The sequence below is a fragment of the Thamnophis elegans genome, chromosome 2 (genome assembly GCF_009769535.1).
Source record: "Thamnophis elegans isolate rThaEle1 chromosome 2, rThaEle1.pri, whole genome shotgun sequence".
In the NCBI taxonomy this organism is placed as follows: domain Eukaryota; kingdom Metazoa; phylum Chordata; class Lepidosauria; order Squamata; family Colubridae; genus Thamnophis; species Thamnophis elegans.
Window position 1 is genome coordinate 77,015,552 of NC_045542.1, and position 22,742 is coordinate 77,038,293.

Consider the following 22,742-nt stretch of genomic DNA (forward strand, 5'->3'; position numbering starts at 1 on the left):
CCTATCCTCCGCGAGCTGCGCTGGCTACCTGTTGATCGCCGGATGCGTTTCAAGGTGCTACTTACCACCCATAAAGCCCTCCATGGTAGTGGATCTGAGTACTTGAGAGACTGCCTCCTGCCAATTACCTCCCTACGACCTATTAGATCACACAGATTAGGCCTCCTCCGAGTTCCATCTGCCAGTCAGTGTCGACTGGCAACTATGCGGAGGAGAGCCTTTTCAGTAGTAGCTCCGACCCTCTGGAACGATCTCCCCGTGGAGATTCGCACCCTCACCACCGTCCAGACCTTCCGCACAGCCCTCAAGACCTGGCTATCCCGTCAGGCCTGGGGATAAAGATTCTAATCCGTCCCCACCCGAATGATGAATGAATGTTGTGTTCTATTTTTACTTATGTACTGTCTCATGTCTTGTCTTGCATCCCCCTCCCATAAATTGTAAGCCGCCCTGAGTCCCCTCAGGGAAAAGGGCGGCCTATAAATGAAAAAAACTAAACTAAAAAAAAACTAAAACTGAATATATTCACATAATCAGCAGGAATTCAACTGAATTGAAGGGAAGTCACTTTTCACATTTTTAAAATCTGATTCACCAAACTCTTATATGAGAAAAAATAGAATCAATTATCTATCCATTATACGGACCTCCAAGAGTAAAAATAATTGAATATTTTTTTCTCTTTATCCCTCAGACCTTTTTTTTCTTTCTTCTGTAATATTTTCCCAAGTTCATATCTCTTGCTCCTAGATCAGTGATGGGCAACCTTTTTGGCGTGGTGTGTCAAAAATCGGCAAAAAATCGAGCATAACTCGCGTTGTGTGTCACTTCGACAAAAACATAATTTTGCGCAATTTATAGTTTAAACTACAAAAATATATAATTGCAATATAATTGTATTTAATAAACCAAAAACAAATTATTTAACATAGCTGCTTAGTAACTTCTTTGTTCATCAGTCGATTTCGTATGTTGCCCTTGATATTATTATCAGTATCACTTACCAACAGTCCTGCTTAGCAACCAAAATGTTGGCTCAGAAACTCTGGCATTGAAGCGTGCAAGTCTTAAAGCTGTCAAGTTACAAGAACCTTGCACCCCTAACCCTTTAGGAAAAAAACCCCAGGGGTCTTCAAACCTGACAGCTTTAAGCCTTGTGGACTTCAACTCTTCAACTAAAAGAGAGACTGATAAATATTAAAAAAAATAAAACCAAAAAGCAGCTACTGCAGTGGCTTAGAATTTTACTCAATTACTGTTGAGCCCATGGAAAGTTCTGCAGCCCCAGGAGCAAAGGAAGGGGGACGGAGAGAGAGAGATTGGCTGTTTGGGGTGCTTGAAACCACCTGGCCCTCCCCAAAGGAAACCCTCATTTGCAGGATGAGCCTCGACTGGCTCTGCCCAGCGGGGTTACCCCAAGCGCCATTGGGCAGCGACGGATGCTTATCCTTTTTCCTTCGGCTGCTTCAGCTGGGACTTCAGACACCCCAAGGGAGGGACTTTATCGGGCCTCCCCCTCCCCACCCTTTGAATGAAGGTGTGATATGGCTCCTCCATCCCTGCTCTTTAACCCAGCCAGAATTACAGGAGGGCTGCCCCCATTCTGCTTTCCGGGGTGGATCTTAGCCGAGGGACACCAAGACCCCAGAATGGGTGGGGGTGGGGGAAGAGCTTCTTGACGGAGGCCACGATCAACTTTTGGAAGTTGTGTTTTCGTAAAATAAGATTAACCTTTGGATGTGTTTGTTCCGCTCGGCCAGCGGCGTTTTCTCCCACTTAATCCCGGCGGATCCTGATATCTGAGCTGGAAAACTGCAACCCCCCGGAAATGATGATGCCCCGCTGAGTAGCTGGGACTTGCAGAAAAAGGCTGCAGAGAGAGAAGCGTTCGATCCGTAATCTGTCTGTGGGGGGCGCTGGGGACAGGCCGGGCCCCTTCTTCCCACCTCTATCCCCCCCCCACTCTTGAGGGACAAGCCCTTTCCCCTGTCCCAACGGTGGAATTTGAGGCTACCTCTGCTTTCCCTCTCCCTCCCTCAGTTGTGCAGCAGCGGCAGCGGCAGCTCTCAGCCTGGGCGGCAGCGTCACGCAGGCTGTGGAAGGAGGGGGAGGAGGAGGGAACCAAAGAGAGCTTTTACCGAGTCTGCGCCCCACAGCCAGGACCGTCCTGGCGCCTCAAGCCGCGTTTCTTCCTGCAAAGCCCTTCTGGCGTCAAGCGGAACTCTCGGGTTGCCCGAAGGGCTTTGCAGGAAGAAATGCGGCTTGAGGCGCAAGGACGATCCTGGCTGTGGGGCGCAGACCCGGTAAAAGCCTCTCTTTGGTTGGTTCCCTCCTCCTCCTCCTCCTCCTCCTTCCACAGCCTGTGTGACGCTGCCGCCCAGGCTGAGAGCTGCAGCTGAAACAAGTTTGGGGAGCATGTGCGTGTCACCCAAAATGGCTACGCGTGTCAGCACTGACACGCGTGTCATAGGTTCGCCATCACTGTCCTAGATGAATGTGTTTGCTTTGGCTTTACAAGGATTCATAACTCTGATAATCAGTTCACTGTTGGTAGACATATCTTCCTTAACTTGAAAGTCCAAATTGGCATACAATTAACCTCCCTAATACTCTCCCTTCTCTGAATGTATATTTTCCTGAACCTTCCTCATGGCCATTCTCCATCATTTTTGTTCTTTCATCAGGATATATCCAGACAACGGCTTCTGTCCTTCCGAGAGATAGTAAGAGCAAAGCATACTACTTGAGACTTTACTTTCTTTCCTTAACTGCTGAGCAACACTTGCTGCTTCTCTTGGGTATTCTGATCAGTCATGGCTTTGTAGGACCACTGCTTCCTTCTAGGTTGAGCGTGGGACCAAAAAATAATAATTAAAAAATCGACACTATACGACAGTTACCATAATCAAACACCACCTGCTTGATTTTTGGCTAACTAGGTAGTAGTAGCTGTTCTGCTTTGCTGGTGGCGGTGTCAGTACTCTGGTGATAATCTGGGAAGAAATTTCATAATGGGTTGAATGAAAATGACTTGGGATATCTGGTGAAAGGTAGTATGGTTAAATTGGATTTGGATAAATCACCGCTGTTTTTTCCAATGTTTATTTTTATACATACAGTACAGATGAAGAAAATGTCTTAATGCCTAATCACAGGATTGAATTACATGTGTTTAATCTGAATAAGCCTATCTCTGATTATTCATAATTTATTATTATTATTATTATTATTATTATTATGATGTGCCATTGTCTTTTGAGGTCTCTTGAGGGCCGTGGCACAACAAAACCGCGGTCCACTAAAGCGCGCCCGATTAAAGCGCGTCACTGACGTCATCAGCAGCGCGACAACAACGACCGCAGAGAAAAAAGGGCACTTTAAAAAGCGCTTTTAAAGCAAGCCGATTCACGTAAAGGTAAGGGTTAGGGTTAGGGTTAGGTTAAGGGTTAGGGTTAGGTTTAGGGTTACGTTAAGCATTAGGGTTAGGTTAAGGATTAGCGTTAGGTTTAGCGTTAGGTTAAGGGTTAGGGTTAGGGTTAGGGTTAGGTTAAGAGTTAGGTTTAGGGTTAGGTTTAGGGTTAGGTTTGGGGGGGTAGGTTTAGGTTTACGCGTTAATTTTAGCTTTACCGCTCACAGCGTGCTTTTTTCGTCGCGCTGTGATGACGTCAGGTACGCGGTTTCGTCGAGCGCGCTTTAGTCGACCGCGGTTTTGTGGTGGAACCCTTGAGGACATACAATAAATAAATAAACATCAGAATTAAACTTGAATTATTCTAAACAAGAAAAAAATGTTTAAAAAACCTGTTCTTATGGCTCTGGAAAAGGCAACCAAGGGGTGATTTTATTGACTCAATGCAAAGTGCATTCCCAGGAACTGTGGCTGCTGCAAAGGCTTGGCTCTGATTCAGCACAAACCATGCCCCAGCAGCTGCCGGCAAAACCACTCAGAGCATCTCAGTAATTGGGGATCCTATAAAAGGAAATGCTTGCTAACAGCTTGGACCCAAATTGCCTTGGACTTTCACTCAGAAACACCTTGGTAGCTATTGCAGGATTTTTAGTACAATTCTCCCAGAGACCAGCCTGGTCACTGAGTTCTTCACCCACTGGAAGTTCCAAAGAAGGAACTAAGGCAGCCCCATCTATGTAAGCTTCATTACAGTAGTCAAGCCTGAGTGTATTCTGACTCATGCACTAGAGTTATAAGACCATGATCTTCCAGGAAGGAGCTGTAGAGCTGAAGCTAATAAAAGGCCATTTCTACCATGTGAAAAGTTAGGGGAAATTCAGATGAGAAGTGTCCCTAAAGTGCAATTGTGATCTTTCAAGGAGGCAGGGGTGTGCGATCTATTTGTAACAGGGAAATCTAGCACCTCCCTGGCATTATGACACTTCATAATGAGCAGCTCCTTATTATCTGGATTCAGCTTCACTTTATTTATTCTTCCACTCATTAACAACTGCAGGCAGGCTCTCGGGGGAGCTATGTCATTAGCTGCAGCTATTGCAGAGAAATAGATTTGGATGTGTCATCGACATACTGATAGCAGGCTTCTTCCAGTGGCTTCATCTACATGAATGAAAGACAAGGAGAGATAACAAGACTCATTGAGGGGTATATGTATATATATAATAGCTTTTGTTTCAAGGAGTGATTGTCTCTAGGGAACACCAGGTGAAACCTGTGTGAGAGATAGAAACAGAGCAAACCAGCACCTTTTATTTATTTGATCTCTTGGGTGATCCAAAATATTAAGTTATGATAGTCAATGACATCAAAGATATTGAGAAGTCAAGAATAATCAATAGAGTTACATTCCTTCAGATAATTCCTAAACCAAGATTGGCCATTGGGCTGACTGGTCAATCTCAACTTGCAATCACTTGTGAATTGATTTGAAGTAGATCAAGATATGGTAATATTCTGTCAGGATTTCCAGAAGATGAGAAATTAGCACTCTGAATTATTTTAATATTTTTAAACTATAGTTAAAACTGGACTGTATGTCCCTATTTTTGAAGAGGCATTTTTATCCAGGCTCTTTTATCAGTTGTTTAATAATTGGTTGTTTGAAGGCATTTTACTTTTCCTCAGAGCAAGATTTACAATGTTAACTGAAGCATTTCTATTAACTTGTTAGTTGGAAATGCAAATTAGATTGGACAAGGATTATCTATTTTCAGGAGACATCAAAAATTAATTTAAATCAATTATTACACATGTTAAAAATGTACAGCCTAACCAATTAGGCTATAACCAATTAGGTATGGAGCTGCTGCAAATACTAAAAACTTAATGAAGTGAAAATCCTCTTCAAAGTATTTTAATGGAATCAAAAATTATTCCCAAATAGTATAAAAATTGTTGTCTTTGAAAGGAATCTTAGGTCTCAGTTCCTGAGCTTTATATCTGTCAGTTTCCATTTGGCTAATGATTTAGTTTTGTCCATCAATAATTAAAAAGTATTTAAAATCTTATTTCTAGAAATAGGTCATTTAAAATCTTGCCTTTAGAAATGCATCACTGAAGTCTTCTCTAACACTTAATGATGGTGTCAGTTCTTTTCCCCAATAATGTTCATAAATAAGAAGTATATAAACATAAATTTACATCTGTAAGCCACCTGGAGTCACCATGAGTAGTTGGGCAGCCATATAAACTTTCTTAACACATAAAAATAAATAAAATAAAAAGAATGTATTCTTGTACAGATCTGTTGTCCAAAACCTATGCCAAACAATGATGGAAAATGTTTGAGGATGTAGAAGAATGGCCATTTCTTTAAATAATATGCCTCAATTCAGGGAAATCAATGAATTGCATAATCAAGAGAATTTCTCCATAAGGTTCTGTGGCAAGTCACAGTTTCTCTAAACATTCATTTGATTTCCAAAGCTTGTTTTATTTGACAGTGTTGGGGAAACCACAGCTTAACTCAAAAGCCCCAAAAGACCTCAACCGTTGCGCTATGTCTAAAATATATCATTTAATTTCATGCATCTTATTCAGTGGTGGGATTCCAAATCTTTTCCTACTGGTTCCATGAGAGAGCATTTTGCACATGCACACATGTGCAGCACTCAAAGACTGCCCTCGATGTCGGCGCTGGTAAGCTGAGCTGTTTTTTTACCTCAGCTGAGACGTAGCAATCTACTGCACAAATCACCTGAGCTAAAAAAACTAGGGAATATAGGACAGGGAATGATAGGGGCAGGAGGGCGGGCCAACAGAGGTGGTATTTGCCGGTTGTCCTTAAAATTTCCCCTAGAGGTTCACCTGAACTGGTCCGAACTGGCTGAATACCACCTCTGGTTGTGGTTCTTTATTTTAACTTGTCCTGCAATGTTGAGCCTTGGTTTTTGCAACCAATGTCAGATTTATATATCTTCTTCATGTCTAATACTTCTACATTAGTCTTGGGCTTTGGATCTCAGTTTAATGCATTTTGGACAAAATAGCTTTTATCTAACCCAGATATTTGTAGAATAATGCTGCTTTCCATATTAGCTCTTTTATTAAATTTAGTAAGCACTGCAGCCAAACTTGACTCATTTTGCTGCTTCTGAGGAGCCAAAAATAGTACGTCAATTTAAGAATCTCACACTTATCCCAGAAAATGGCCATTTTTTTTCCTGCAAATGTACTCACTGTTTAGTGTTTGGGGATGATTGTCCTGGGAAGAAGAAAAAGCTGCTGAAAATAAACTCGGGAGCTTTTTCCACTCTGTGCTGTTTACTGCGTTGTGATGATGGCTGTAATAGGCAGTTTGGAGATGCCAGGGCTGCATGTTAAAGCTGCAAATAGCCCCAGGATACTGTGAGTAATTATATAGGGATTTGGGGACAGGAAAAAGACTTTCTTCTCTTTTCCTGCAGTTGTTTGCCTTCTGCTGACCTCATTCTTTAGTTAAACCAGAGGGGCAGTTAGCAACAGACGGGAGATGGACCCTCCAGTCATCATTGTTCTGGACATTAGACTTGTCTCTTTGTGGCAGTTTCCTCCATTTATCTTTCAGAGACAGGACACTAATTAGAAGAAACTATGCCTCTGCACTCCTCGCCTTCAGTATTATAGACCAGGAATGGCTAACCTTTTTTGTTGTTGGGTGCCAAAAATGCGAGTGTGCTTGTGCGATAGCGCACGTGTGTGCTGGCACCCATAATGCAAAGCGCTGTCCTCACGTGCATGCACGTGCACAGCCCCCCAACCCACTCACGTTGTTCCCCACGCACACCACATTGCTCACTTCGAAGCTGAGGTTGGTATTTCCTTCAGGGCACTGGGGGAAGCCATTTTTGCCCTCCCCAGGCTCCGGGAAAGCCTCCGGAGCCTGGGGAGGGCAAAAAACAGACCCAACTGACCTACCAGAAGTTTGGAAATGATCTGTTTCCAAACTTCCGGTAGGCTCATTGGGCCTGGTTTTTTGCCCACCCTAGGCTCCAGAGGCTTTCCTGAAGCCTGGGGAGGTTGAAAACAGCTTTCCCTGGCCCTCCGGAAGGCTGAAAATCAGTTGGCTGGTGCGCACCTGTGTGCTGGAGTTGACGACTCACGTGCCAGCAGATACGGCTCCGTGTGCCACCTGTGGCACGCGTGTCATAGGTTCTCCATCACGGTCATAGACCCATGATAGTAGAATCTCATAGCTTCCATCTTGATGATATCCAGCCTTGTTGGACAATTTCCAACCAACAGGACTCCCAGTCATATCTGGAATACACCTGAGAATATATTGAGCAACCAATAAGAGAAATGATCTCTTATTTTCAAAGCCTACATTTACGTTCCTGGGAAGATGTATTTAACTATAGATCTTCCCAGGACTGATCATGCAGTCATGTACAAGTGAGAGTGGTGCAGCCATAACTGTACTGCACAATTAGGCTATTCTTTCTACACAATATTCTTGTCTTTTCTTGCCTTTTCTTGCTGCTGGTTTCATAGTGATGTCTCCGATAAATTTTCTTCATAGCATTGTTGTGCTTTGCCATATATTAGATTCAAAGCCAATTTATTGCATCAGCTGGAGAATCTGGCTTGTTTTTGTTGCCTTTATTGCTTTTTCTTATTTGCACAAAAACTATTTCTTTCCTTAGAATAGTCTTTTAGATCAGAATCTTTTGTCCCTGACCGTCATGGACACTGAAATTTGCAGACCTTAAACTAACATAATTTTCTATAGCAAAGCAATGCCAATAGCTTTTAGGTTTATATATTGTGCTCCATAGCACTTTACATCACTCTCTAGGTAGTTGACAATGTAGAAGAATTGTTTTGCATATTATCTCCAACAATCTGGGTGGGTCCTCATTTTACTGACCTTGGAAGGATCGAAGGCTGAGTCAACCTTGACCCTGCCCATCCAGTTCGAACTCCAGGCTACGGGCAGAGTTTGCCTGCAAGTGCAATACTGCACTTTAACCATGGCTCATTTCTATATGTCTTCATTTCACTTATATCATATAATCCTCTAGAAATTGTATACGGTGATGCTCTCACTGAGGGAGAAGCAGCATTCATACTTCTTCTTTACTGGAAGATGTTATCTGCAGAAGTCCTCCTCAATCCCAAGCTGTTTCTCCAGGAATAATGTATTCCACCTTCATAATTGCACACAGATTTTATCGATGTAAGTTAAAATCTGTCTTCATCATTGTTATATCGTGCTGCAGATGATATAGTCACTAGAGTGGCCAAACAAAATATGTAAACAATGCCAACATTTTAAGAGACATACACAGAAATTATTTCTAACCAACAAACTGGGGTTTGCACGTCCCACTTGCTTCAGCAGAAAAGACGTACTTCAGATCCCACCTACCAAAGAAGTTTAGTTGGCAGGGTCCAGGAGAAGAGCTTTCAGCTTTAGTCTCCACCGTTTGGAACATTCTCCCACTGGAGTTGAGGTTGGCCCCCACATTCTTGGCCTTCCAGAAGAGCTTTAAAATCTGGCTCTATTGGATGGTGGGGCAATCTATGCTGGGACTGGCAGATGAGGCAGAGAGAAGAATCCTTGCCCTTACATTGTCTATTCTCTTGGTTTTTAGTTTCTCATTTCATATTTTCACTTTAACCGTTTTATATTTTCTTTGTTTTAACCTTTTTATCACTTTGTAAGCCACCCAAAGTCACTGCAGCAGTGAGATAGGCAGCATATAAATTTAATATATAAATAAACCTATTCCTCAAGCAGGTTTTGAATAAAGGGCATTTCCTTCCCCTTAAAGCAAGGGCTACTTACTGCTAAAATCAAGCATGTTTAATATTAAATAGGTAGTAAATATACTTCTAAAAGGAACCAAATATTCGGAATACACATTTGTAGTCAGGACAAGCATTGCTTTCAAAAGTATTGTCACACCTAATACCTCATCTGGGAATAAAATCTAGCTGAAACTGGGATTTAACATTGTGCATAGGATTGCCAAGGAATCCATGATCACAGACTTCTGCTTTATTTCACCTGAATTTCTTGCTGTATAAAGGTCCTATTTGACAGGAAAAATACTTGTACAATATCCTTTTATTAATGTAACTCAGCGAGCTTTTCTCATCTAAGATTGAAAAAGGAAAAGGGTTTTTTTTTCTGGTAACTCTGCTGCCCCTTAGTGGTTCTGAATTTCCAGATCCTGGATTTTTGCAAATGTGCTATTGAAACCTTCCTTCTTTAACATGATAATGTTAAAGAATAATATTTTCTAGGCCTTATGAGTTTTTGGTTACATTATCCTCTGGGTCTCCCCGCGGATGGTAGTTAGGTTGACAATTTGGTATGTAAAGGAAGAGCTTTTCTTAGTTTTCTTTACTTAGTATGTCTAGTGTAACAAAGAGAAGGATTATGGCGACATGGCAGAGGTCTTCCAATATTTCAGGGGCTGTCACAGAAAAGAGGGGATCAACCTATTCTCCAAAGCACATGAGGGCAGAATAAGAAGTAGCATATGGTAGATTGTCAGAGAGATTCAATCTAGAAATAAAGATAAATTTCCTGACAGTGAGAACGCTTAATCGGTGGAACATCTTGTCTCCAAAAGTTGTGGGTGCTCCATCACTGGAGGTTAAGAAGATACCGGATAGCCATTTATTTGGAATGGTATAGGTTCTCCTGCTCAAATGGGGGATTACCATGTTTTCCCGAAAATAAGCGTCTTATTTTCTTTTGACCCCCAAAATAAGCATTTGACCTTATTTTTGGGGAGGTCTTATTATTGTTGAGGTGCAGGAGCCAGCAAATGTGGTCACTTCATGGCTGGTGCTATGTTTTAACATTTTCAGGGAGAGCTTATTTTCATGAGAGAGCTTATTTTAACACATGTGCTCAAATGCCCGATTGGACTTATTATCCTGGGAGGTCTTGTTTTCAGGGAAATGGGGTAGACCAGAAGACCTCCAAGGTCTCTTCCAACTCTGTTATTTTAAGTTCTAAGCTATGTGCTTAATTGGAAAATCTAGCTTCATTTTTAAAGAGTTGTGGTGCTTGTGGCTTTACACCACATCCTCCGGAAATACAGATCTCTGCTGTTGCTGGGCCAGATGGAGTGATCACAGGAAATGAAATCAAATAGTTGCATTTAGGGTACACAAACCCAATGTAAGGCAAGAGTTATCCTCCCCTCCAATCAATACAGATGTTTCTGTTGAAAATGAGGTATCCAAATCAGTTTAACTACATTGGAAATATCCTGTTATTACATACACTTGAAAACTCATTCTATTTTTAAACTCACTTTGATAAATTCTTCATTTTAGCTAATACACTTAATGACTTTGGATGTTTTCATTGATTTTTTCCCAGCCTAATTTGTACTCCAACTAATTCAGCAAACCTTTGAGTCAATGGAAGGTTTTCAGAAATCAGATTTCTGCTTTTAAGTAAAAAGAAAATCTTCCTTTTTTCCTGCTTATATATCCATTTTACAGTATTATATGAGTCAGTCTGGTTCTCTAGTTTTTGTTCTGGTTTTATTCATTGTTTTTCTTGATTAATAATGTACTGACCGATCAACACATTTCTGATTATTAAATCACCGAAACCTGAGGCTGTTCCTGAAGGTCAGGGAGAAAAAGATTTGTGCTGTACTAAATACCCACAATAAGTGGGAAGTATCAACAAACGTGAGCACACAACCTCTCCACACTGTAATTATAACTGAAGTTAAGTGGTATTTAGAAATATTGTGAATTCCACCAAAAGAGATGTCTACTATAATCCAATTGAACTGAGATACACACACACACACACACACACAAACACACACACACACAAAAACATAAACCCAGGAATTAATTCTGCAACTGAAAACTTGGGCATTCAATTAGAAAGATTTACTCACACATTTCAATTGTTGTCTTGCCTCATCTACTTTATATAATCCATACTGGATTCTAAGATGCAAGTTTTCTGGTGGTGTGTGTGTGTGTGTGTGTGTGTGTGTCTATCATCTATCTATCTATCTATCTATCTATCTATCTATCTATCTATCTATCTATCTATCTATCTATGTCTATATCTATCTATCTATCTATCTATCTATCTATCTATCTATCTATCTATCTATCTAGAGATATAGATATCTCTAAATATCGATATCTATCTATCTATCTATCTATCTATCTATCTATCTATCTATCTATCTATGTCTATATCTATCTATCTATCTATCTATCTATCTATCTATCTATCTATATCTGGAAAATAACTATTTTTTCACTATATTACATCAATGACCAATTATGCTTTCTTGTTTCCTACAATATAGCTGGAGATTTGTCATCTGTTGATCCCATGGTGCTGGAACAATATGTGGTGGTGGCTGATTACCAGAAGCAAGAGAGCTCTGAAATTAGTTTGTGTGCTGGCCAAGTTGTAGACATAATTGAGAAGAATGAATCTGGTAAGGTACTGATCTGGGATATAGAGGAGTCAGAAAAAAACAATTTATAAAAAAGGATCTCTTGTTTTTTATAATTTCCTAATATACTTTGCCTAAATGTGTTCTAATGAAGTAAAGGTGTTCCCCTCGCACATATGTGGCAGTCATTCCCGACTCTAGGGGGTGGTGCTCATCTCCGTTTCAAAGCCGAAGAGCAAATGCTATCCAAAGATGTCTCTGTGGTCATGTGGCCAGCATGACTAAATGCCGAAGGTGCACGGAACACAGTTACCTTCTAGCCAAAGGTGGTTCCTATTTTTCTACTTGCATTTTACATGTTTTCGAACTGCTGGATTGGCAGAAGCTGGGACAAGTAGCAGGAGCTCACTCCGTTATGCAGCACTAGGAATTCAAACCACCGAACTGCCAACCTTTCTAATCGATAAGCTCAACATTTTAGCCACCGAGCCATTGCCTCTAATGAGGTTACATTTAGGCAAAGGGATGGCCTGCATGTTTGAAAGCAACTTAGTAAGGTTTATCCTAGCTCCATTTCACAGACCCCTGTCTACATTTCTAAATTTGGAGACACACTATCTAGAACCCTAGAAATTTCAATTTTGAAATTTCTATATTAGTTAAATAAAAAGATTTTATTCCCAGCTATTTTGTGTGTGTGTGAAATGCTTCCTCTAAAATTATCACAATTCAGCCACTTCATTCATCTGTGTCTGGATTTGGATGTACTTTGTTTTTCAGAAAAAATAAACAGTAACACTTGTTTTGCCTGTTTAAGTCAAATAAAGAATGGGCTCTGAAAGTTATTTTGGATTTGTGTTTTAACATAGGGAAACTTTGAATACATTATTTTGCTGGCAAAAAGAATCCTATAACAAAACATATTACTCTCTATTTTAATAGCTTTTATGTAAATTACTAATCTTGTATTGCTTTAATGCTGTGCAGATTTGATATGACTTCCTAGTTTTTCACTCAGTCATTTAAATATCCACTCTGAGTAGAGTTTGAATTATGAATTCACATAGGAAGAACACAATAAATGGATTGCTGTATGAATTAAATTGGAGTTATTATTCAAGCATAAAGAAATATAAGAAAATCTACAGAAAGAAAACTATTTCCAACATTTCATAATGCTTCCTCAACATACTTTCTCAATTCAGTGAAAGGCCATGGAAAAATAGGTAGCCGCCTACTTATGATAGGAATAGCAATAGCACTTAGACTTATACATCACTTTACAGCTCTCTCTAAGCAGTTTTCACAGTCAGCATATTGCCCCCAACAATTTGGGGTCTCATTTTACTGACCTCGGAAAAATGGAAGGTTGAGTCAACCTTGAGCTGGTCAGGATTGAATTGCTGGCATTTGGTAGAATTAGCCCGCAATACTGCAGTCTAATCACTGCACCACCATGGCTCTTATAATCACAATAAAGGCAAGCATTTCAGTTGCTAAGCCAGTCATTTGTTAAGTGAGTCACATCCAATTTTATGAATTTTTTTGTGACAGTTAAGTGAATCTCGGCAGTTGTTAAGTCAATCGTGCAATCATTAAGCAAATCCAGCTTCCCTTATAGAGACTTTGCTTATGGGAAATTGACTGAGGAAGTTGCAAATGGTAATCACATGACCACGGGGCGCTGCAACTGTCATAGATACATGTTGGTTGCCAAGTGCTTGAGTTTTGATCATGGGACTGTGGGGATCCTGCAACGACTGGAAGTAGTAGGTCTTAAGTCACTTCTTTCAGTAACATCGTAACTTTGAATGGTTGGTAAACAAATGGTTGTAAGTTGAGGACTACCAATAGAATTTGACTAGATTTTCCACAACTTTTTGTTTATTTTCATGGAAGCTATTCACTGCTTCAGCATCAAATGCGGCAATATTGCTTGGGACAGCAATCCTGCGCTTTGTATTCTGAAGAGACAAATTTAAACCTCCTTTAATAGATTGAAATTGAGTGGTACAAAAAAGTGACACTTTTTTATCATTTCTACAAGAGCATAACAATAGTTCTAATAGGCAGCAATTAAAAGTGGGGGAAAATGAAATGAAGCACACAGCATGTCAGCATACCTTTGAGTGCCTACTTTTATTTTCACTACATTGACAGGATTTTGTTTGTAAGGAGAAAAGTCATATGTGGAAGGGTAGTGCAGTATTGATCTCCTAATTCCAAGGGACCTCAGCATGCCTCTCATTTTCTTAACTGGGAGTAAGACCACAGACTGATGTGATCCATGATTGGTATAGGATTGGGATGGAACATTCCATGATGCATTATTCCATGATGCATAATCCTCTCTAGAATGGATTGTGACTCTCCACTTAACTCTTCTTTTCCTTATGTTTAGGCTGGTGGTTTGTAAGTACATTGGAAGAACAAGGATGGGTTCCCGCAACATGCCTAGAAGTCCAGGATGGTGCCCAGGATGAATTTTCAATGCAAACTGAAGAAGGTGGGAGTAGATCAAGATACTTTCAGATTAGCCCCAAATTGTTTCGTATTATAGGTTTTTTGGGGGGGCGGGGGGCTTGGAGCCCACATAAAATATTCAGGATAATGTTCAGAGAGGAAATACACTAAATACTTAAGTGCCAAGAGAGTACTTCCAAGTGTACTCTCCCTTATATGGTGGGGTTTTTTGCCCATAGCAAGTTCTCATGAAGATTGACATCATTTAGTTTGATATTTTTGACAGAGGAGACTGGTTTGTTTGGGGCTCCTTCTTTATAAGCTTTCGCACTCAAGTGCTTTTCCATTCAAAAGTCATGCCAGGCATAGAAAGCCCAGCCTCTATACAGGTAGACCTTGACTTACAACCACAATTGAGCCCAAAATTTATGTTGCTAAGTGAGACATTTGTTAAGTGAGTTTTGCCCAATTTTGCAACTTTTTTTGCCACCATTGTTAAGCAAATCCCTGCACTTGTTAAATTAGTAATATGGTTGTTAAGCAAATCTGGCCTCCCGATTGACTTTGCTTGTCAGAAGGACACGAAAGGTGATCACATGGCCCTAGGACACTGCAACCATCATAAATGTGACTCAGTTGCCAAGCATCTGAATTTTGATCATGGGGATGCTACAACGGTTGTAAGTAAAAAATGATCATAAATCACTTTTTTAGTGACGTAGTAACTTTGAACAGTCACTAAACAAACTGTTGTAAGTCAAGGACTAGCTTTATTAATGCTCGTGTGAATTCCAGAAAACAAATAATAAAATGAATAGTTCATGCTTATCCCAGGGCATAGAATCTGAACAATAGTTACACTCGGGTAACTCTGAAAACACAGAAAAAACTCCAAGTGGCCTCAAGGACTCTCTAAAAAGAATGCAAATGACTGGCTGTCTGCAAGGAAGATAAATTCTTCCCTTCCCTACCATTGAGTCAGAGCTGAAGAAGCTTCTTGGAATGAGAAGCGAAATGTCTTCAAAAAAAAAAAACCCTAGAAAGTTCAGGTGTCTCTTGAAAAAAGCACCTTTGGGGCAATCATGACCTGGATGACTGAAAATCTCCATAGATACTTTGAATATAAAGTTTTTTAAAAGTGCTTTTGAAGACAATTTTTAAAGTAACCCATATTTTCATGAATAATGCATGTGAACGTGAATTATGAATTGAGTGACAACTTTTTTTAATGGACTGATATGGAGGAGGGCATCTTTTGTTGAGGAAATTCAGCAGTGAATAAGAGTTTATTCTATTAAGGAATAAGGGAGTAAAGTTCTAATAACAGAACTTATTAAAGTGATGCAAATGTTAGAAATTGCAGTGGAAGTTTGATTTGCTGACTACAAGATCAGTTGCATTGAGGATGGGTAAAACTAAAGTTTTACTTTAATTATTGTTTTAAATTAAAAAAAAACCCTGAGATGCATTTTAGTGTACCCTTTTAAATCAAATTGCTCAAGTCTCTCCCATATACCTGGGAGGAAACAAGAAGTATATATATACTCTAAACCACCTTGTATGTTAACTGAGATGTATTAGGTAAATCATAGTTAAATCATTGCTTAGTGTGGTATGTGGATCATGCCATTGTTAACCTTATTATAGCATTCAATCTTCTTTTTAAAAAGGTAAACTTTCCCCTCCTTATATCCTGTTTTGTGCCTTTCCTGCTTCCCCAACATGCTCATCTCAGTCTCATGGAGATACTGGTCTCTTCCCAGACATGTGGGTCGCCGTCGGACTCTTGGGGACTTGTACACCAGTGGATGGGGTCAAGGTGGATGTTGTGGAGATGTCTTTGTGCTTTCTCCTGTGCTTTGGACTATCTTTCTCTATGTTTGCATGTGCTGTCCACTGTGGCCTGTTGTTGCATGCAATTTGTTTCTTATTGATATCCAGAGTGTCTTATTTCCTTAATACATTGCTTATTGTAACTGTTAAATCTGCTTACACTTGTCTATGTGTATCTTCCTTTCCATTCCCTTGAAACTATTTGAGTCCCTGATTATGACAATTTCTACTCTTGGGTATATTGTATTTTATTTGATCCTAACCAAAGTTTAATGCATTTTTATCTTTTTTTTTAAAAAAAAAATTTGCATGTTAAAGGCCAATCCATCAGCCACTTAATTACTGGGACTGCAACAGACATCATAGGATCCATGAGAGAAGGCAAATTCTCACATATTGCAATGCTTGTTGCAGCCTTAAAAGTTATCAGCATCATTTCCCCCACTCTATCTCACCCTATCCCATTCCCCCAAAGCTATTATAATTCGAAATGTTTTTTTAAATGTAAAGATGCATTTAAAGTCATGTTTATTTTGACCTTAAATTGGCTTTTTTTTTTTACAGACCATTGAAAATATTTCACAATAGATCTAGAAAGGGGAAAAGGTCCATATAGAACTACTGGATGTGGCAGTAGTTCTATATGTGGGGCACTTCAAAGCATCAAATAATTGTCACTGTAGTAAGATTTGTTTGTGCTCAAATGATCATTTTTGCTAACACTCTATTGAAGGGCTTCTAAATTCTTTTCGACCTGCAACTAAAACAATTGCCCATAGTTACCTGTCACTCACTTTGGCCATTGCTTAAAATTAAAAAAAAAAAAGATTGCACGCATGTTTCTTCTCAAATTTTCTTTATCAAGGTTTATTGAAAAGAAAGGAGCAGGGTTATAAAAATTACAGTGACTGAACTGTTTCCCAATTAGAACAATATATGCTTTTTCATTTTCTTCCTAAATAGTCTTCCTGTGATGCAGTATTCAGTAAGGAATTGTACGCCATCCTGACATTTTAAATCACCTCTTTCACAATCTATTGGCATTAACCATGTTAACTCTGGCTGATGGGAAGTGAAGCCAATGCATCTGGGTGGGAACAATTTGTTTCTGCTGAACATGTAAATCTTGCAAATCCAAAATGCTTACCTCTAAAATAGCAGTTGAAGTTCTATCATAAAATACCCTGATCTGTTAACAGCATCGCAAGTAGAAACGTTTTGATGAAATGTCAGAGTCTGCTGCCAATGGCTTATCTGTATTAAAATGATTTCTGTTGAATTGATTCCAAACTATACGCTGGACACGTGTAGAAATGGGAAAGCAATGTGAGATGTTGAGAAGCACTCAGCACAGATAGTAAGGTCTTTTAGAGATGTTAGCTGACATCATTTGTAAGGCTTATTGTCAGCACTCCTTCATTGAGTAATTCGGAAAGAAAACCACAAGACTCCATTGATAGAAATCAAGTGTACTTTTACTAATTATAAATGATCAGAAGCGTAGCAAAGCGAAGACTGATTATTTAGGCGCGAAAGCGAGTGATATATAAAATAACCCATTCCCCACCCCTTGGCATCCCAGTTGCAGTCCAATCATAATTCTCCCAAGTGTCAGGTGTGAGATAACTTCGAAAGGCATCACCAAGATGGAATGTCGGTGCCGTTGGCCTCGGCGGGAACCTCCTCCGCATCCGCAGTCCGACAGGCAGCAGAACTCCAGAATCTTTCTCCAGCACAATTAGTAAACCCCTCCTAAATACCATGCCCCCCTCCCCGTTTCAATGGCAGCCGAAGCAGCAGCAAAGCAGAGGCTGACACTTATATTATATATATGGGTGTTTGTTATGAGATCATCTTTCCTCCACTTTGTAAAGGAGAAGTGGCCTTTCTCTATTGATGTGATGTTCTTGTACTTTAGCGTAACTGGTCCTTCATTTTCCCTTTTAGAGTTTTACAGTAAACTATCTTTGAACTGAATCTGAACTTCTCTAAAAACAATCCTTAGTATTTGCATAACAGGGCATTTACAGATTCACTTCCTACAGAGTAACCTAAGAATTGGGCATTAATAGTTGATGGAGATAAAGAAAGGTTTTGCATTATTTGAAAGATTTATTTGTGAGTTCTTTGGAAGAAGAAATAATTTCCCGAGAAAGCAATTTAACATGGGCCAGCAATTACTGCAGCTATGACAAACCTACTCCCATGATACCTTAGGGAAAATGATGACACAACTGCATAGCATTTCAGCCTACAAGAGATATGTCTCTTATTCCATTGTTCACATGAATAGTTCATTTGAATGAACTGTCATTGGCTCTGATAAGATTGCTAAAATGACATCTGTATTGAAGCAACTAGTAGTTTGCAGCTGACACTTGGAATAAATGAAAAAATAAATCATGTAGAACTGGTTTGGTCATCTGTCAAACAAAAAAAACCTATCATCACATTATTTTCTGGATAGCCAGTTTCCATAAATAACCATTTTTTGTTTTCCTGCTTCAATTAGAAAAAAGAATGCAGAGGTTCTTTAGGAGGCATTGTGGGACTGCATTAGACTTTTATTATAAATTATGAAAATCTGTATTTCAAAGGTGATTTTGAGCCTTTGGTGAGCCCTTCATGGTATTGGACCTGGGTACTTGAGAGACTGCCTGCTGCCAATTACCTCCCAAAGGCCCATTAGATCCCACAGATTAGGCCTCCTCCGGATTCCATCTACTGGCCAATGTCACCTGGCTACTACCCGGAGGAGGGCCTTCTCTGTGGCTGTTCCAGCCCTTTGGAACGAACTCCCCGCGGAGATTCGTACCCTCACCTCCCTCCAGGCTTTCCGTAAAGCCTTTAAAACCTGGCTGTGCCGGCAGGTCTGGGGTTGACGAGTTCCCTTCCCCCCCTCGAACTGTGTGACTGTTGATTGTCTTTTTAAATTCTCTTTGTATTTCGTTTGTTGTATTACCTTCTTGTTTTACCCCCCCACCCCTTGGGTTTGTTAGCCGCCCTGAGTCCCTCAGGGAATAGGGCGGCATATAAATGCAATAAACCTTCAATCTTTGGGTCAAAGGACAGAATCAACCATATTCAGTAGATTTGACTCTATTGTGGAATATCAATGATCAATTGATTCCACTGTATTGGAAGGGCCAGTTTACTATGCTAAATTATCTAAAATGTATGGATTTTCAGTTTATTTCTGTTTTGTTTTTTTTAAATGATGTCTTCCAAATTATTATTTACCTTTTTTCTGTCTCTCTCTTTCTCTCTTTTACTGCTATATTTCTCTTTGAATAGAGAAGTATATGGTGATCTACCCATATGCTGCTCGGGATCAAGATGAAATAAACCTGGACAAAGGAGCTACTGTGGAGGTGATCCAGAAGAATCTGGAGGGATGGTGGAAAATCAGGTATGTTTCCAGTCCTGATTCAAAAGGCATTAATAGGAAATAGACACTTTAGATCACAAGACCCAAATTATTCCATTGTTTTTGTAGTTTACTTCAATGAAAGGATAGGGGAATAACTTTCCCCACTGTCACGTGATCAAAATTCGGACACTTGGCAACAGATTCATATTTAATATTTAAGATGGTTGCAGTGTTTCAGGATCATGTGATTCACCTTTTACAAACTTCTGACAAGCAAAGTAAATGAGGAATCCAGATTTCACTTAATAACTGCAGTGGTTCACTTACCTGTGGCAAGAAAAAACGTAAAATGGGACAAAATTCACTTTAAAATGTTTCACTTAGCAAAAGAAATATTGGGTTTAGTTGTGTTCATAAGTTGAGGACTACTTGTATAGAGATAGGAATTCTATCACCTTTATTCTGCTTCAGAAAAATAAAAAACAATTCTGATTTTAGAAGAAAAGTAATAGGTATACAATCTATATCCTGCTCAGCTTAGTATAGATTCTAGATCCATATCCCCTGAACTCAAAAAGACTATATTTTGCTTTTTAAAAAATAAGAAGAAAAATCACAAGGACAGATCCTCTCACACATGTTAAAGTTGTATTTACATCCTCCCCCCCTCAAAAAAAAAAGTATTTGTGATGGGAATCTTCAACATAGGCTTCCAGAATGTGTTACTGGATAAACCTTCATCTAAGTCAATGTTTTTCAACCTTGGCAACTTGAAGATGTCCGGACTTCAACTCCCAGAATTCCCCAGCCAGCATTCGCTGGTTGGGGAATTCTGGGAGTTGAAGTCCGGACATCTTCAAGTTGCCAAGGTTGAGAAACACTGATCTAAGTCTTGTTATTATAAAAGCCTTGTGATTTGTTGATAATTAGCACCAGTTAATCAGTTTGATATCTGTTCTAATCATGTTAGCTACTCTGCTTTATGCTGGGCCATCTTGCAAAGGAATGCAAAAGAGAAGAGATTCCCACGTGCTGGGAAATTTTGCTATGCTCATCTGTTCACTTCCGAAGATTATCCCAACATTGCACATTACCAAAAAAAAATTGTGCTTTTGTCTTCACAACAGTCTTGGGCACCTTTATGTGAAGCAGTTGGTAAAAATTAAGCAGGCTTACAAATAGAGATGTTTACCTATTGTTAAGAACTTGCAAGTTACCCAGCATTTTAGGAAAGCACGTGCCAGATATCTCCAAGCAAAATAATAATTTTAAAAAAGGTTAACATTCTGATTCAGATCATCATCTTAAAACTGAATTTGGAACTCTGGTTTTGCTTTCGGGCATTGCTGTGGATGGGATTGCCTGTGTTGGGAATTTGTTGACCTGTTCTGACCCCCTCCTTCGTCCAGTAACGAAAGCCGAGACAAGCATAAAATGGAATGTCCTTTAATAACAAGACCAGAATCTTGGTGGCTGAAAGCCAAATAAACAAACAGATAAGGACCTTGGCAGCAAGTCCGACATCTTGGCAGCAATTCAGACTAACTCTGGCAGCAATCCAGCCTGCCAAGTTCATTTCTCTTTAGTTCAAGTGTTGACTTCTGCAAGGAGGGCGTGGCACAAGCAGTCTCATTTATAGTCTGGAGAGGAGCTTAATGACCATCAGCTGAGCGTAATTACCTCCTGTAATTACGTAGTTGTTCTTGATGCCGAGTAGCCCTTCAACGGCGTGCATCCCGGAACAATTCACTGCTGGCTTCCGGATCACTCTCCCTTGTCTCCTCTCCACTGATCCAAGGCTCAAGTGCCACCTGGTGGCCAACCAGTCTCTCTGCACCCTGCTCGGAGTCGGAACCCTGTCCAGGGTCCTCCACATCCTCCAGGGCCGACTCATAGGGCCCCTCACTGTCGGAGTCTGGTGGCAGCTCCAACGGCTCCTGCCGGGCCACAACATGACCATAGTAAAACAATTAGACAAGATGAATGGTTAGCTTTGGGAGATTCCATTCTATCCCATATAATGAATGTACGTGTATTTGCAGAGCTGAAGACATAGAAGACCTAACTCATACAATATTCAATTAATGTCTGTATAAGGGGCGAGAGATAAGTACCTTGATCCATGCATTAAACGTATGGACCAGTGGGAGGCCCATATTAAAACAACATAACTCATGTGTGGTCAGAATTTGAAAACAACATTTAATACAACAGTTTCTTACTAAAATGGTCCGATTCAGATTGGCATATGTGGGCCTGATTGGGGTAGATTGCAGGGGTGACACTGAAATAGAATTTTATGTCATTTTGTTCTATTTTTTATATTATGGATTTTTATCCTATAACGGTTGTATTTTATCCCACTCTTATTTTAAATTGTTTGTATAGGATTTTATTGGTAATATGTGTTTGAACCTTGTACATTGATGTGGCCTATAGGCTAATCAATAAAGCTGACCTAATTAGACAAGAGATCAGATGATTTCTATTTCTTTAGATATCAGGGTCAGGAGGGCTGGGCCCCAGCATCTTACCTGAAAAGAGGGAGCGGAGACCTACTTCCATCAAAACTGGGATCTGCAGCTTCAGCCCATTCACACGCCTTAGATATGGATGGGCTTTCTCGTCAGCAGAACTCGCCAGGTCGAGACAAGGATGGACTGAGTAATCAAAGAGATGGAAGATATGATGGCCGCCCATTGCCCAATGTGGACCTCCAACGAAGTAAGTTGGGAACAATGAAGAAAGTGTTTAATGCTTTTTGAAGCAAATTGGTCAGTCAGGTAAAAGCAAGAAATCTTCACGGTTCTAGAGTTGGGTTATCCATTTTTCTTTGAACCAAGCATTACATTTTGCTTTTGGCTGGCATGCAGGGGTTCTTGCAGCCCAATGATAATTAAGTCAGAACAAATACTAAATTTGAACTAAATTTACATCAATTTAAATGGTCTTGGACTAGTTAATCTAATTACATCCAAAGCATTCAATAAATTTCCCATTCCTCGCATGGTTTTCTTGATAGGATAAAGTTAAGATTAGTGTATAGCATTTTAACAATCTTTATAGTAGAAGTGACATATTGAGTATATGGAACAGGTATTTTATTGATAATTCAAAGCTGCAAGCATACCTAATCTTTCCTTCTCCTCCTTGTTTTCTCCCACAACAATAATCCTGTGAGATTGGTTGTGCTGAGAGAAAATGAATGGCCCAAAGTTACTATTTA

The 22,742-nt window shown here is 39.9% G+C and overlaps 1 protein-coding gene across 2 annotated transcripts in view; it reads left to right on the forward strand.

Annotated features, from left to right (window-relative positions):
* Positions 1-22,742, forward strand: part of SH3PXD2B (SH3 and PX domains 2B) — a 136,411-nt gene that overhangs the window by 105,696 nt on the left and 7,973 nt on the right. Inside the window, exons 7-11 of one of the 2 annotated variants that reach the window (XM_032210310.1) lie at positions 2,685-2,723; positions 11,758-11,892; positions 14,252-14,356; positions 19,441-19,555; positions 22,014-22,240. In XM_032210310.1, the coding sequence (XP_032066201.1) occupies positions 2,685-2,723; positions 11,758-11,892; positions 14,252-14,356; positions 19,441-19,555; positions 22,014-22,240 (621 nt within the window). The remainder of the gene's footprint in view (positions 1-2,684; positions 2,724-11,757; positions 11,893-14,251; positions 14,357-19,440; positions 19,556-22,013; positions 22,241-22,742) is intronic. The other variant, XM_032210311.1, reaches the window with a different exon arrangement.